At 54.9% G+C, this 14348-nt stretch overlaps 1 protein-coding gene across 1 annotated transcript in view; it reads right to left on the bottom strand.

Moving 5' to 3' along the window:
• LOC101952392 (alpha-2-macroglobulin-like protein 1) overlaps positions 1-14348 on the bottom strand; it is a 99116-nt gene that overhangs the window by 22544 nt on the left and 62224 nt on the right. Inside the window, exons 19-26 of the mRNA XM_065577453.1 lie at positions 13878-14103; positions 13517-13643; positions 5866-5987; positions 5258-5309; positions 4585-4659; positions 2915-3088; positions 2360-2441; positions 1921-2077 (exon numbers count right to left, since the gene is read on the bottom strand). Coding sequence (XP_065433525.1) covers positions 1921-2077; positions 2360-2441; positions 2915-3088; positions 4585-4659; positions 5258-5309; positions 5866-5987; positions 13517-13643; positions 13878-14103 — 1015 coding nt within the window. The remainder of the gene's footprint in view (positions 1-1920; positions 2078-2359; positions 2442-2914; positions 3089-4584; positions 4660-5257; positions 5310-5865; positions 5988-13516; positions 13644-13877; positions 14104-14348) is intronic.

Below are 14348 nucleotides of genomic sequence, written 5' to 3'. Positions count from 1 at the left end.
TTCACCTGAGATAGTATTTTGGGTTTTGCTTGTCTGTTTGATTCTTACTAATCTGTGTGAAAAAAGGACAAAGACACTGTGCATGTTGCTGCTGCCTGGCCACTCCCAGCTGGGTTTGTTAGTATAATGGGAACAGCTACGAGCAGTTAAATGTTACCGGGCATGGTGGGAGCACTAGCGTAGCTAGCGGGGTGCAGGGAAAGCAGCCGCTTCCCTCGCCTTTCCAAAAGCGGCCAGAGGAGCGAGGGGGGACCCAGGTTGGCGGCCCGCAGTGCGGCCCACTGCCATGGGGGGGGCGGCGGGCGCGGTCGGAGGAGTGGGGGGGGGGGGCGCAGCATGGTGGCCGGAGGAGCGGGGAGGGCCACGGGGGTGGCACGGCAGGGCCAGAGGAGCCATGGAGGGGGAGGGTCGGTGCGGCCGGAGGAGGAGCCAATGGGGTGTGGCCAGAGGAGGAGCCAAGGGGGGGTGCCTTTTTTATCTTTGCTTCCCCTCCTCTTAAAAGCTGGCTACGCCACTGGGTGGGAGTGTAATATCTGAGCGCACTCTTTAAGACTGCCTCCACTCCTATCTCAAGGCAAGGTCAAGCAACCAGTTGGGAGGGGCAAGGAGGGACTGGGGGAAGGTATAAAACACTAAAGGCCAGAGAAAGGCCTGCCCCTGACCGGAGCACTCCTTACCCCTCCCATGGGGTACAAAAGAGGTGGGACAAAGACCCTAGACACACAACCCCCCAAAAGGGAACATGACCATAACTTGTAAGGGGTGGGACTGTGGGCCTGCATTTCAGGTATAAATACGCCTGCTGAGAAGGTGGGGATGGGACATTTGGAAACAAGGCTCTGAGGTGTCAGAGTTATGAGACACATGCTTGCTGGAAACTAACCCCAATAACCATCGCATTGCCTGCACTTCAGAGTTCTGCTCATCTGCTCTCTGTCTGCGTCACAAGAACCAGGGGAGAGGATGAAGGGAAAGTCGTCTAACAATGGCAGAACTGGACTCCAAGTATAAAACCCTATCTGAGCCCCCCTGGAACCAGAGGCTGGGAAGTTGGTTTGAACTGACATTTGCCAGATTTCCTGTGAAGACCAGGGGCCGTTTCTGCAGAGGCTGAGGGATTCGCCCCTCGCTGGGCGAGTTCCTGCTCATTAAATAGTCCCCCCGTGCGGGAATCTGGACTTTGCCTAAGTTTTGTCTCCCCCCTCTAGCTGCTAAACGGCCGGTACAGCCCCAGCCCCTCCTGTAAAGTCCCAGTGGCAGGAATCGAGCTGGATGGGAATTTCCTGCTGAAATGATTTCTCGAGAGTCGATGCACTTTCCACAAAACCAGAACTCTGTGGGAAAACGTTACTTTTGCTGAAACATTTCGATTTCTGTTGGGAAAATGGAAACGCAACATTCTGCTGTGGGTCGGCGGGGCCCAAATTGCAGCCTCTCGGGTTGGCAACCTGAACCGAAACCTTCCACTGTGAACCCATTGAACATTCAGCTGCACCGGCCTCGTTCCCCCATTCCTCCATGGACTTGGCTCCATCGGACTACATCTCCCATGATGCACCGTGACCGCCCTTCTGACTGAGCTGCATGGGGAGTTGTGGGAGTCACATGACTTGAGGGCTGGGCTGAGCCCTGCCCCTCAGGCTCTCCGTGCCAGGCAATGGGTGCGGGGTCTGCTCAGTGCCCGCGGGGAGACCGGGCTGTGCAGGAGCCAGCGGGGGCTGGGCCAGGGCTGCTCCCTCGTTTGGTGCAATAACCCGCTGCCCCGGCTGTTCCAGCCATTCAGCCGTTGCTAAAAACTCAGGGAAATCCCCCAAACCGAAACAGGTCACAACAACCAGCTGCCATGAGAGGCCCCGCACCCCCTTCCCCAGCTTGTCCCCTCCTCCCCCATCCCATCAACCCATCCCCCCAGCCTCCCACCTGCAGGGCCTTGTTCAACAGCTTCCCCACACCGCGGAAGCAGCCGGTCTTCCGCTGGTGGCGCTGTAGCCACCTTAGGGCGTCCTCTAGGTGCTTCTCGTCTATGGAGATGTAGGATCTGGCCTGGCCAAAGGACTTGAGAACGAAGGCCGTCAGCCTGGGTGGGGAGAGACCCCGTGAGAGGGACAATCTGCAGGAGATGCTGCGGGCCAGGAGGGAGGTGCGTGGGGGACGGGACTGGGGGTGAGCATTGTGGGGGGTGAGCAGAGCTGTCAGGGGAGCCCAGGACAGGAATGGGGTGGGGGTTTGGAGTGAGTAAGTGGGGCAGAGCTGTGTGGGGAGCAGGAATGGAATAGCAGTGGGGCTGGGGGTCAGGCTGCAGCCCGGTAGGCCCTGCCAACCCAGAGCCCTGACTCGCCCGTGCCGTGCGGCCCCTCACCAGGTGTTGCCCGTGGCGTTGCTCTTCCTAAAGGCGCTGTAAGAGCCATCGTTGTGTTTGTAGAGCAGCTCGCGCTGGTAGCCTGCGGGGACGGGAGGGAGACAGCGAGTCCTGGATCCGCTCACCCCCAGGGGCTAGAATCCATACCCACCTGCGCCCCGTGGGGCCCGCTAGCCCTCCCCTTCCCCATGACACTGAGACTCAGAGATTCCAGGGGTCTGTTTGAATAGGGGGACAGAGTTAAGGCTGAATAGGGCCCTGATCCTCCAAACCCTCCAGCGCTCCGACCTGGGGCCGGATCCCAACCAGCGCCCCCTAGAGGGGAAAGGGCTCCTCTTCCATTCTCTGAACCCTGAGTCAAACAGTCCTTATGTCCTGGGCCTCAGAATTGGTGCCCCAGAGAGGAAAGGCCAAGGATCTAATTCCCTGACCCCCAGAGCCAGCCAAGGCCCTGATCTGGGTCTGGATTGGAGCCTGGGCCCCAGAGGTGGCATGGACAGGGCCCTCGCATGGCCCCGCCATGCCCTTGGAGTGGAGAGGCGGGAGGACACTCACCTCTCCGGAGGAATCCCTGGGCCTTGTCTCTGATCTCCGGGCTCAGCTGCCCTGTCTTCTCCAGGTACTGTTGAGTGTAGATGTTGGGAGCGAACCAGACCATGTTCTCCTCTCCGTCATCATCGGACATGTCCAGCAGGCGGTCTATGTTCTGCAGAGCCGTGGCCATTATGTCTCCAGGCACCAAGGGAGTTGGGGGAGCAGAGAGTTACCAGGCTGCACAACAGCTGCCCTGTCCCTAACACCATTTCTGTAGAGCCCTGGCACGCAGGGGCCCAGAGACCCCAGTTTGATTCAGGCTGGGTGGGGTTACATGGATAGAATCATAGAATATTAGGGTTGGAAGAGACCTCAGGAGGTCATCTAGTCCAACCCCCTGCTCAAAGCAGGACCAATCCCCAACTAAATCATCCCAGCCAGGGCTTTGTCAAGCCGGGCCTTAAAAACCTCTAAGGATGGCGATTCCTCCACCTCCCTAGATAACCCATTCCAGTGCTTCACCACCCTCCTAGTGAAAAAGTGTTTCCTAATATCCAATCTAGACCTCCCCCACTGCAACTTGAGACCATTGCTCCTTGTTCTGTCATCTGCCACCACTGAGAACAGCTGAGCTCCATGCTCATTGGAACCCCCCTTCAGGTAGTTGAAGGCTGCAAACAAGTCCCCCCCCCCCACATACACACTCTTCTCCTCTGCAGACTAAATAAGCCCAGTTCCCTCAGCCTCTCCTCATAAGTCATGTGCCCCAGCCCCCTGATCATTTTCGTTGCCCTCTGCTGGACTCTCCAATTTGTCCACATCCTTTCTGTAGTGGGGGGCCCAAAACTGGACAGAATACTCCAGACGTGGCCTCACCAGTGCCGAATAGAGGGGAATAATCACTTCCCTCGATCTGCTGGGAATGCTCTTACTAATGCAGCCCAATATGCCATTGGCCTTCTTGGCAACAAGGGGACACTGCTGAATCATATCCAGCTTCTCGTCCACTGTAATCCCCAGGTCCTTTTCTGCAGAACTGCCGCTTAGCCAGTCGGTCCCCAGCCTCTAGCGGTGCATGGGATCATTCCCTCCTTAGTGCAGGACTCTGCACTTGTCCTTGTTGAACCTCAGATTTCTTTTGGCCCAATCCTCCAATTTGTCTAGGTCACTCTGGACCCTATCCCTACCCTCCAGTGCATCTACCTCTCCCCACAGCTTAGTGTCATCCATGAACGTGCTGAGGGTCCAATCCATCCCATCATCCAGATCATTAATAAAGATGTTGAACAAAACTGGCCTGAGGACTGACCCCTGGGGCACTCCACCTCATACTGGATGCCAACTAGACATTGAGCTGTTGATAACTACCCGTTGAGCCCAACAATCTAGCCAGCTTTCTATCCACCTTATAGTCCATTCGTCCAATATTTGGTGATGAATAGCCAAGATGCCAATGTCCTGGCACAGCTTCATGGCATCACCGCAGGAGTCTATTGCCCTCACTGGGGACGAGGCCCTGGAGCACAGACTGCAGGGACCAGTCCTGCCCTGGCCCCAGACACCCACAAGATCTCATTGGTCTTTTTCAGCCGTGATGCCCCAGCCTCTCTGATCAGAGCGCTGGGTCACAGACGGGCTGGCTGGAGAAGGGCACCGTGCCCTGGCAGGGATGGGGCAGGAGAATTCCTTACCATGGACAGTCACATAGGCCCGCTCGGACCCCGCCAGGACGTTCGCAGGCAGCTGTAAGGAGATTTCTTCAGAGGCTGTGTAACACAAAGGCAAAGACACACCCTTAAAGGCCCGTTGGCACCTGCCCCTGCCTCCAGCCAATCAGTTCCCTCCATTCCTCACCATCTGGGGCTCTCGCCCAGTCACAGCCCCTCTCTCAACCCCAAGCTCCCCCCGCCGTGGCACATACGTGCCCGTGAGGGCGAGGGTTGGGGGTTCTCAGCGGAGGGTCCTGCCCGTGGGAGTCCGTCCCTCTCCTGGCCTCAGAGAGCCGGTGTGACGAGCTCTGCAGGGAGCATCGTACACACGGGCCCAGGCTGCAGGGAAGAGGAGCTGGTGCAACAGGGGCCCAGTGAGACTCGGGAGCAGGAGCCGGACGTGCTCGAGCCTTCGGCCCATGGCAGACGGTTCCATAACTGCCCACTAGGGGGTGCATCTTCCCCGGGCAGCTGGGCCTGGACCCTGTCCCAGGCAGGACATTGGCCTGGATGCCCCCTGGTCCGGACCGGCCTGGCGGCTCCTGTGCCCCTAGCTGGGCCATCCAGTGGCTCAGCCATCACTGACGTGCCGCAGCCAAGAGACTCCCCGTGTTAGTGACACCCACTGAACCCTGCACAGGCGCTGGGATCCTACCTTCCTGGCAGAGCAGGGAGCTGTGCGCCTTCTCCTCCAGGATCCCCCCCGGCTGTGGGGAAGGAGCATCAGACAGAAGGTCAGGAGAAGGGACCGTGCACGTCACAGCCTGACAGGGCCTGCTGGGTCAGCCAGTGCCCCTAGCCAGGGCAGGATCATCCCCTACAGCCCGTGCTGTGGGGCTCGGGCACATCCAGCTCTCAGCGCCCCAGCGATGGGGCTCCCGTCCCTTCCCTGGGGAGACTCTTCCCAGCCCAGCAAATCTCGCGGCTTCTTCCTCTTCAGCGCGGAGCTTCCCTCTGCTAGTTCCCTCCGCCCCCTCGATCTCTCCCGTGTGTCACACTCAGCCACCCCCCTTGGGGCTAACCCCCGTCTCTGTCTGCCCCAGGACTCTCCCGCCAGCTCCCTGATCTCGCTGGGACGGGGCCGTGTGACGGGGCAGTGCAGGTCAGGGTCTGGGACGCGGATGGCACGGTGCTGGGGTATTATTTTCTGTGGCAGGACAAAGAACAATCACAAGTGCAGACTCGGCCCATGGCCCCCAGAGGGTGAGACCCAGGCCCCGGATCTCCCTCCGCTCTGCCCAGAGGCCCCGACCAGACACTGACCTGGACCAGCAGGGGCTTTATCACGGTGTCCACTCGGCCCTGGGCCGGCACCACGGCCACCTCTGTGCCGCACAGCTCCTCGGTGCGCATTGCCTCAGTGCTGACGGTGACGTTCACCTCCCCTGCCGAGCAAGGCGGGAGATGCCCCCATTAGACAGACCAACGGCCCTGCCCGAAGGAGACAGGACCCCGGGTCTGAGTGAGGGGAGGATAGTGGAAGGGGGAGGGGAGAGGGTGGTGAAGAAGGGAGAGAAAAGCAGAAAAAGAAAGAAAATGGAGAGAGAGAGTGGGGGTGTGATAACTGAAGGGGGGACAGCTCCCTTTGAAGGACACCCAGCCAGCCAGTTGGATGTAAAATCCCTCTTGGTGGCTGTTCTCTGGTTGCTTTACCTGTAAGGGTTGAAAAAGTCCCCCAGGTAAAGAAAAGGTCACCTGACCAAAAGAGCCAATGGGAAGGCTAGAACTTTTTAAAATTGGGAAGGAAGCTTCCCTGTGTGTCTGTGGTTGTTCTCCGACTCCAGAGAGGGGGGAACAGAGCAAAGGCAGGACCATGACTATGCTATGAGCAGCTTTAAGCCAGGTCTGAGAAATCATCAGATTGTACCTGGAAATACTGATTTGAACCCCCCCAAATGTGTAAGTAAATTAGGAATGTTTAGAAAGACGCAATTAGGTTTTTTCTGTTTATTTTTTTAAGGCTTGTGGATTCCTCTGTGCTAACCCCAGATGCTTTTGCTTGCTTGTAACCTTTAAGCTGAAGCCCCAAGAAAGCTATTTTGGGTGCTTAATTTTTGGAATTGCTCTTTTAAAAACTAGCAAAAGCCGAAGTTCCAGATGTATTTTCTTCCTTTTTGTTTTTAATAAAATTTACCTTTTTTAAGAACAGGATTGGATTTTTGGTGTCCTAAGAGGTTTGTGTATGTGGTTTGATCAGCTGGTAGCAACAGCTAATTTCCTTTGTTTTCTTTCTCAGCTCTTCCCCGGAGGGGTGTGAAAGGACTTGAGGGTACCCCACAGGGAGGAATTCCCAAGTGTTCCTTCCTGGGTTCAAAGGGTTTTTTTTGCATTTGGGTGGTGGCAGCGTTTACCAAGCTAAGGTCAGGGAAAAGCTGTAACCTTGGGAGTTCGATACAAGCCTGGAGTGGCCAGTATTAACTTTTAGAATCCTTGTGGGCCCCACTTCTGCACTCAGCATGCCAGAGTGGAGGTTCAGCTTTGACATGGTGGCAGAGCGGTGGGATCATTTTGAACCAGAAGCACAGACCTCAGGATTTTAAAAGGACTAATTTTTCCTTTTGGCTTCTTTTCTTTTCTTTGCTGTCTGAGGAGGAACAGGCACGCCAAAGGATTAGCCTGCAAAGACAGGGAGTCCAACTTTTTTTTTTTTTCTAACTTCGTGGCAATGAAATAGTTAGGCTAGAATAGGGCAGCCCAGTGCAGAAGGTTGAGGTCGGGCACGAAAACCCTAGAGCAACCAGTCTACCCAAGGCGGCTCACCACGGAGAAGACAGACCCAGATCAAGCCCAGACATCCAGCTCCATGACGGAAATGAAGGGAGGGGATGGGGGACCGGGAACTTCCCAGAAGGGAAGGGTCAGCCCTCCCTCGACCGAGATCCAGGTGCAAAGCTGGAGGGATGCCCTTAACCCAGACCAAGTTTTGACTGCGGAAGACAGGGATTTCTTCCTACAGATGATGCGCTTGGAAGCAGAGGACAAAAGAGAGGTGAAGTGCTTGGAGTTGGAAGCGGAGGAGAGGAGACAGCCAAAGCGCTTGGAGGCAGAGTTAGAGCTGAAGCGCTTAGAGCTGGAAAGGGCTAAGCTGGGTCCACCATGTAACCCTAACAGTCCTTCTCCAGGTACCGCTCCCCATTCCAAGAAATTCCCCACATACAAGGTAGGGGATGATACAGAGGCCTTCCTAGAAAATTTCAAAAGGGCCTGCCTTGGGTACAACTCCCCTATAGATCAGTATATGGTGGAGCTGAGGCCACAACTCAGTGGACCCTTAGCAGAGGTGGCAGCTGAAATGCCTAAAGAACACATGAATGAGTACAAAATTTTTAAACAAAAGGCTAGAATTAGAATGGGGCTAACACCTGAGCATCCCTGTCGGCGGTTCAGAGCCCTAAGGTGGAAACCAGACATGGCATTTTCCTGACACGCCTACCACATTGTAAAAAAATTGGGATGCCTGGATATCAGGAGCAAGTGTTAAATCTCTGGAAGATCTATCTCTCCTAATGCAAATGGAGCAGTTCTTAGAGGGTGTTCCTGAGGAAATAGAAAGGTACTTCCTAGATGGGAAGCCCAAAACTGTAATTGAGGTGGGGGGATCGGAACCAAATGGATGGAGGTGGCGGAGAAGAAGAAAGCTAGTAGCAGTTGGTGGGATACCAGAAGGGACAACCAGAGACAACACCCCACCATCGGAGTTAGCCCAAGGCCCCACCTCACAAGGAGGAGCCCTCCACACAGCCAAGGAGACCCCCAATGCCCTCTTGTCCCACCACCCCACTCTCCAACCACCCGCCTCGCCCCAGCCCACAGTCGGCTGGGTGATGTTTAAATGTAATAAGCTGGGGCATGTGAAGGCCAACTGCCCCAAGAGCACCAGCCGACTACAACTCATCACCCCGGAGTCCCACCAAAAACCTTGAGGCCCAGATGTCTCGCAGATACCCCCAGAGTAAAGGGAAACTGTGAGTGTGGGCGGGAGGAAGATTACTGTGTGGAGAGACACTGGCGCACAGGTGTCAGCTATCCGCCAATCCCTGGTGGACCCTAAATTCAGCGACCCAGAGGCCCAAGTGACGGTGCAACCCTTTAAGGCCAACTCTTCTAACTTGCCTACAGCCAGGTTGCCTGTCCAGTAGAAGGGCTGGTCAGGAATACGGACTTTTGCAGTCTATGACGATTATCCCGTTCCCATGCTGCTGGGAGAAGACTTAGCCAACCACGTGAGGCTAACAAAAAGGGTGGGGATGGTCACCCGCAGCCAGGCTAAACAGGCCTCCACACCTAACTCCATTCCTGAGCCTCCTACAGGGACCCAGCCAGAGGTGGTGGAACCAGACCCCAGACCAGAGTCTATGGCAGTAGTTGTAAATTCAGTTCCTGGGACCCAGGCAGAACCAGCCCCAGGATCAGAACTGGCGGAGCAGTCAGCACCAGAGCCCGTGCCTGCAACCCCACCAGAGTCAGGGGAGCCAGCACCAAAGGGTGCCACAGAGCCTGCACCTGCAGCAGCAGCTAAACCGGTGCAAGAGGCTCAACCGGAGCCTGAAATACCACCTAGTGCACCAGTGGAGAGCGGTTCACAGTCAACGGAACAACCCCATCACCTGCATCGCTTCCAGTGGGACCAAGCCCAGGTCCACCACCCAGTGAGGAACTAATGTCTCCAGCCTCAAGGGAGCAGTTCCAGGCAGAGCGGGAAGCAGATGAGAGACTCAAGGGAGCTGGGACGGCAGCACGGAGTGACCCACCGCCTCTCAGCTCTTCTAACAGGTCCAGGTTTGTTATAGAAGGAGACCCTTTCTGGTGGGCACAAGGAGGACTGACATCTTCAGAGACAGTTGGTAGTTCCAACTAAGTATAGGGAAAAGCTCTTGAGCTTAGCCCACGATCACCCTAGTGGCCATGCTGGGGTGAACAGGACCAAGGACCATTTGAGGAAGTCATTCCACTGGGAGGGGATGGGCAAGGACGTTTCTACCTATGTCTGGTCTTGTGAGGTGTGCCAGAGGGTGGGAAAGCCCCAAGTCCAGGTCAAGGCCCCTCTCCAGCCCTCCCCATAATTGAGTTTCCATTTCAGCATGTAGTGTGGATATTCTGGGTCCTTTCCCTAAGAAGACACCCAGAGGAAAGCTGTACATACTGACTTTCATGGATTTTGCCACCCGATGGCCGGAAGCAGTAGCTCTAAGCAACACTAGGGCTAAAAGCGTGAGCCAGGCATTGGCAGACATCGTTGCCAGAGTAGGTTGGCACTCTGACATCCTTACAGATTCAGGAATTGACTTCCTGGCAGGGACCATGAAACCTCTTTGGGAAGCTCATGGGGTGAACCACTTGGTTGCCACCCCTTACCACCATCAAACGAATGGCCTAGTGGAGAAGTTTCATGGACTTTGGGGGCCATGATACGTAAATTCGTGAATGAGCACTCCAATGTGTTGCAGCAGTTACTCTTTGCTTGCAGGGCTGTACCACCTCCCTGTTTGGGACTTTCACCCTTTGAACTCATTTATGGCCACAAAGTTATGGGGCCGTTACAGGTGGTGAAGCAGGAATGGGAGGGGGTTACATCTTCTCCAGGAACTAACATTTTGGACTTTGTAACCAACCTGCAAATCACCCTCAAGGACTCTCTAGCCCTTGCTCGAGAAAACCTACAAGATGCTCAACAAGAGCAAAAGGCCTGGTATGATAAACATTCCAGAGAGCGTTCCTTCAGAGTAGGTGACCAAGTCATGGTCCTGAAAGCGCTCCAGGCCAATAAGATGGAAGCACTGTGGGAGGGGCTATTTATGGTCTGAGAGCGCCTGGGAGCTATTAATTACCTCCTAGTGTTCCCAGACCCTACCCTAAAACCTAAAGTATACCATGGTAATTCTCTAAAGCCCTTTTATTCCAGAGAAATCAAAGTTCTCCAGTTTACAGCCCAGGAGAGAGATGACGCTGAGTGGCCTGAAGGAGTCTACTATAAAGGGAAAAGCAATGGTGGCATAGAAGAGGTGAGCCTCTCCATGACCCTTGGGGATAAGCAGCGACAGCAAATCCAGGAGCTGTGCACCAGCTTCACGCCAATGTTTTCAGCCACTCCAGGACAGACAGAACAGGTGTACCACACCATTGACACAGGTGATGCTCGCCCAATTAGAATAATAGAAATCTAGAAGGGACCTTGAAAGGTCATCGAGTCCAGTCCCCTGCCTTCATAGCAGGACCAAGTACCATCCCTGACAGATTATTTTTGCCCCAGATCCCTAAATGGCCCCCTCAAGGATTGAACTCACAACCCTGGGTTTAGCAGGCCAATGCTCAAACCACTGAGCTATCCCTCCCCCTACTGGATAGCTCCTTAAGCCAAAACCACAATAGAAAGGGAGCTCAAGGACATGTTACAGAGGGGTGTAATCCGCCCCTCTGAGAGTGCATGGGCATCTCCAGTGGTTCTGGTTCCCAAACCAGATGGAGAAATCTGCTTTTGTGTAGACTACCGTAAGCTAAATGCTGTAACTCGCCCAGAAAACTATCCAATGCCATGCACAGATGAGCTGTTGGAGAAACTGGGATGTTCCCAGTTCATCTCCACCTTAGACTTAAGTAAGGGGTACTGGCAAGTGCCGCTAGATGACCCAGCCAAGGAAAGGTCAGCCTTCATCACCCACGTAGGGCTGTATGAATTTAATGTGCTCCCTTTCGGACTGTGAAATGCACCCGCCACCTTCCAGAGTTTGGTAGATAACTTGCTGGCTGGATTTGGGGAATTTGTAGTTGCCTACCTTAACGATGTGGCTATATTCTCAGATTCATGGGCAGAACACCTGGAACACCCTCAGGCTGTCTTCCAGCGCATAAGGGAGGCAGGATTAACCGTAAAGGCCAAAAAGTGTCCAATAGGCCTAAACAGGGTAACATACCTTGAACACCAGGTGGGTCAAGGTACTATCAACTCCTACAGGCTAAGGTAAATGCTATCCAAAATTGGCCTGTCCCTAAGTCAAAGAAGCAGGTCCAATCCTTCTTGGGCTTGGCCAGGTATTACTGATGATTTGTACCACACTACAGCAAAAAACTTTCTGAGTGGGAAAGTCACTGGTCAGTCTCAGAAAAAGAATGTTACGCCATTGTGTATGCTTTGGAGAACCTACGCCCATACATTTGGCGTGTATGGGGGGATTCGATAGCAGCCTTCAACTACCTGAAGGGGGGTTCCAAAGAGGATGGAGCTCGGCTGTTCTCATGGTGGCAGAACAAGATGCAATGATCTCAAGTTGCAGTGGGGGAGGTTTAGGTTGGATATTAGGAAACACTATTTCACTAGGAGGGTGGTGAAGCACTGGAATGGGTTACCTAGGAAGGTGGTGGAATCTCCATCCTTAGAGGTTTTTAAGGCCCGGCTTGACAAAGCCCTGGCTGGGATGATTTAGTTGGTGTTGGTCCTGCTTTGAGCAGGGGGTTGGACTAGATGACCTCCTGAGGTCTCTTCCAACCCTAATATTCTATGATTCGGGGATGGCAGTTCCACCTGCAGACGGACCATGCTGCACTGAAGTGGCTTCACTCAGTCACAGAAACTAACAAAATATTTCTTCAGTGGACTTTAGCTCTTCAGGACTTTAATTTTAAAATACAACACATTTCAGGAGCCTCTAACAAAGTGGCTGATGCACTCTCCTGGGAAGGTTTCCCAAAATCAGCCAGGTAAAAATGTCCCTGCATTCTAAGTCATTGTAGTCCTTGAAATGTACAAAGTACTGTTTGGTTCTTCATATTAGTGACATTAGAGGTGCATGTATCTTATTAACTCTGTTTCCTAAACCTCCAGGAAGAAATCCCATCCTAAACCAGGCTGGCCGGCACCGGCAGTGATTTGGGGGGCGTGTGATAAATAAAGTGTGTGGCTCCCTTTGATGGACACCCAGCCAGCCAGTTAGCTGTAAAATCCCTCTTGGTAGCTGTTCTCTGGTTGCTTTACCTGTAAGGGTTAAAAAAGTCCCCCAGGTAAAGAAAAGGGCTTGTGGACTCCTCTGTGCTAACCCCAGATGCTTTTGTTTGCTTGTAACCTTTAAGCTGAAGCCCCAAGAAAGCTATTTTGGGTGCTGAATTTTTGGAATTGCTCTTTTAAAATCTAGCAAAAGCCGAAGTTCCAGATGTATTTCTTCCTCTTTGTTTTTAATAAAATTTACTTTTTTAATGAACAGGATTGGATTTTTGGTGTCCTAAGAGGTTTGTGCATGTTGTTTGATTAGCTGGTAGCCACAGCTAATTTCCTTTGTTTTCTTTCTCACCTCTTCCCCGGAGGGGTGTGTGTGAAAGGGCTTGAGGGTACCCCACAGGGAGGAATTCCCAAGTGCTCCTTCCTGGGTCCAAGGGGTCTTTTTGCATTTGGGTGGTGGCAGCATTTACCAAGCTAAGGTCAGGGAAAAGCTGTAACCTTGGGAGTTTAATAGAAGCCCGGAGTGGCCAGTATTAATGTTTAGAATCCTTGTGGGCCCCACTTCCGCACTCGGCGTGCCAGAGTGGGGATTCAGCCTTGACAGGGGGAGAAAAGAGAGAGAAGGCCAGAAGGGAAGGGAAGGACGGAGGGAAGTGGTGACTGGGGGAAATGGTGAGTAGGCCGTAAGGGGTTTCTCTGCTGGGGTTTCAACTCCTCCACACCCCACAGTTCTTCCCATCCCCTCCCCTTCCCCTAGTCACCAAGCCCTCAGAGACCCTGTTCTGCGCCCTCCTCCTCACTCCCAGCACAGAGCCTCCAATGCCCCTTACCCATCTGTCCCCCCATGCAGAGCCTCCAAAGACCCCTACCTGCTTCCCTAGTGCAAAGGCTCCAGCACCCCTTCTCTACCCCCCCCCACTGTGCAGAGCCCCCCACCCCTTCCCTGCCCCTCCCCTCCGGCACAGAGCCCCCAGCGCCCCTTACCGAGGCTGCTCGCTGTCACCTCCCACTGGAAGGTTTTCCCTTCGTCTGCACAGAGGCAGCTGGTGTAGGCGCCGTCCTCGCCTGCCTGCACCTGGAACTGCGCAGACTCGGCCAGCGTCACTCGCACCTGTGGGGCCAACACGAGAGCCCCCTTAGGGCTGTGGGGGACGCGCTCATATGCGCAGCTCCAGCCGAGACATGACCACTCTGGGGCTCAGGTCCCCTCACCGCGATGTGCTGACCCCAGTGGTCACAGGGTCACAGCCAGTGACTGCCGGTGTCACTCGCCGGCCTGCGCCGCTGCCCAGCTCCCCAGCCCCAGGTCACCGGCCCCAGCAGCTCAGCCCCGGGCGGCACTCACCTTGATGCACTGCCACAGGTAGTTGAAGACGGTGGCCTTTAGGGCGAAGGCCTCTCCCCGGATCACGGAGTACGGCAAGGCCAGCTCCACAAAGAAGGGTTTGAAGGCTGTGAAGGTGGCCGTGGGCGAGAGGCCAAAGCCCACTTCCGCCGTGCAGAACATCCCAGCTTTCCACTCTGTGATGGTGTCGGGCACTGAGACTGGGATGTCCTTGGAGCCCCCCTCGCTGGGCCGGGACGGACACAAACAGAGCGTCAGACACGTGGCCGCCCCGTGGGAAGTGCCCACGGGCACGGCCACCGGAGACGTCCCTGCCCGACCCTCCGCTGGGCTGGGGCCCTGGGCCAGTGGCACAGAAACAGGTCAATCCCAGACAGCAGAGAGGAGAAGAGCTGTCAGTGCCCCCCTCTCGTCCCCTCCTCCGCCCACGCCAGCTAGCGCAGGATCCTTCCCTGCCCCGGGACTCTCCGG

Source organism: Chrysemys picta, chromosome 24 (assembly GCF_011386835.1).
Source record: "Chrysemys picta bellii isolate R12L10 chromosome 24, ASM1138683v2, whole genome shotgun sequence".
In the NCBI taxonomy this organism is placed as follows: domain Eukaryota; kingdom Metazoa; phylum Chordata; order Testudines; family Emydidae; genus Chrysemys; species Chrysemys picta.
The sequence above is the reverse complement of the archived record's forward strand: the minus strand, read 5'-3'. Positions and strand labels throughout refer to the sequence as shown.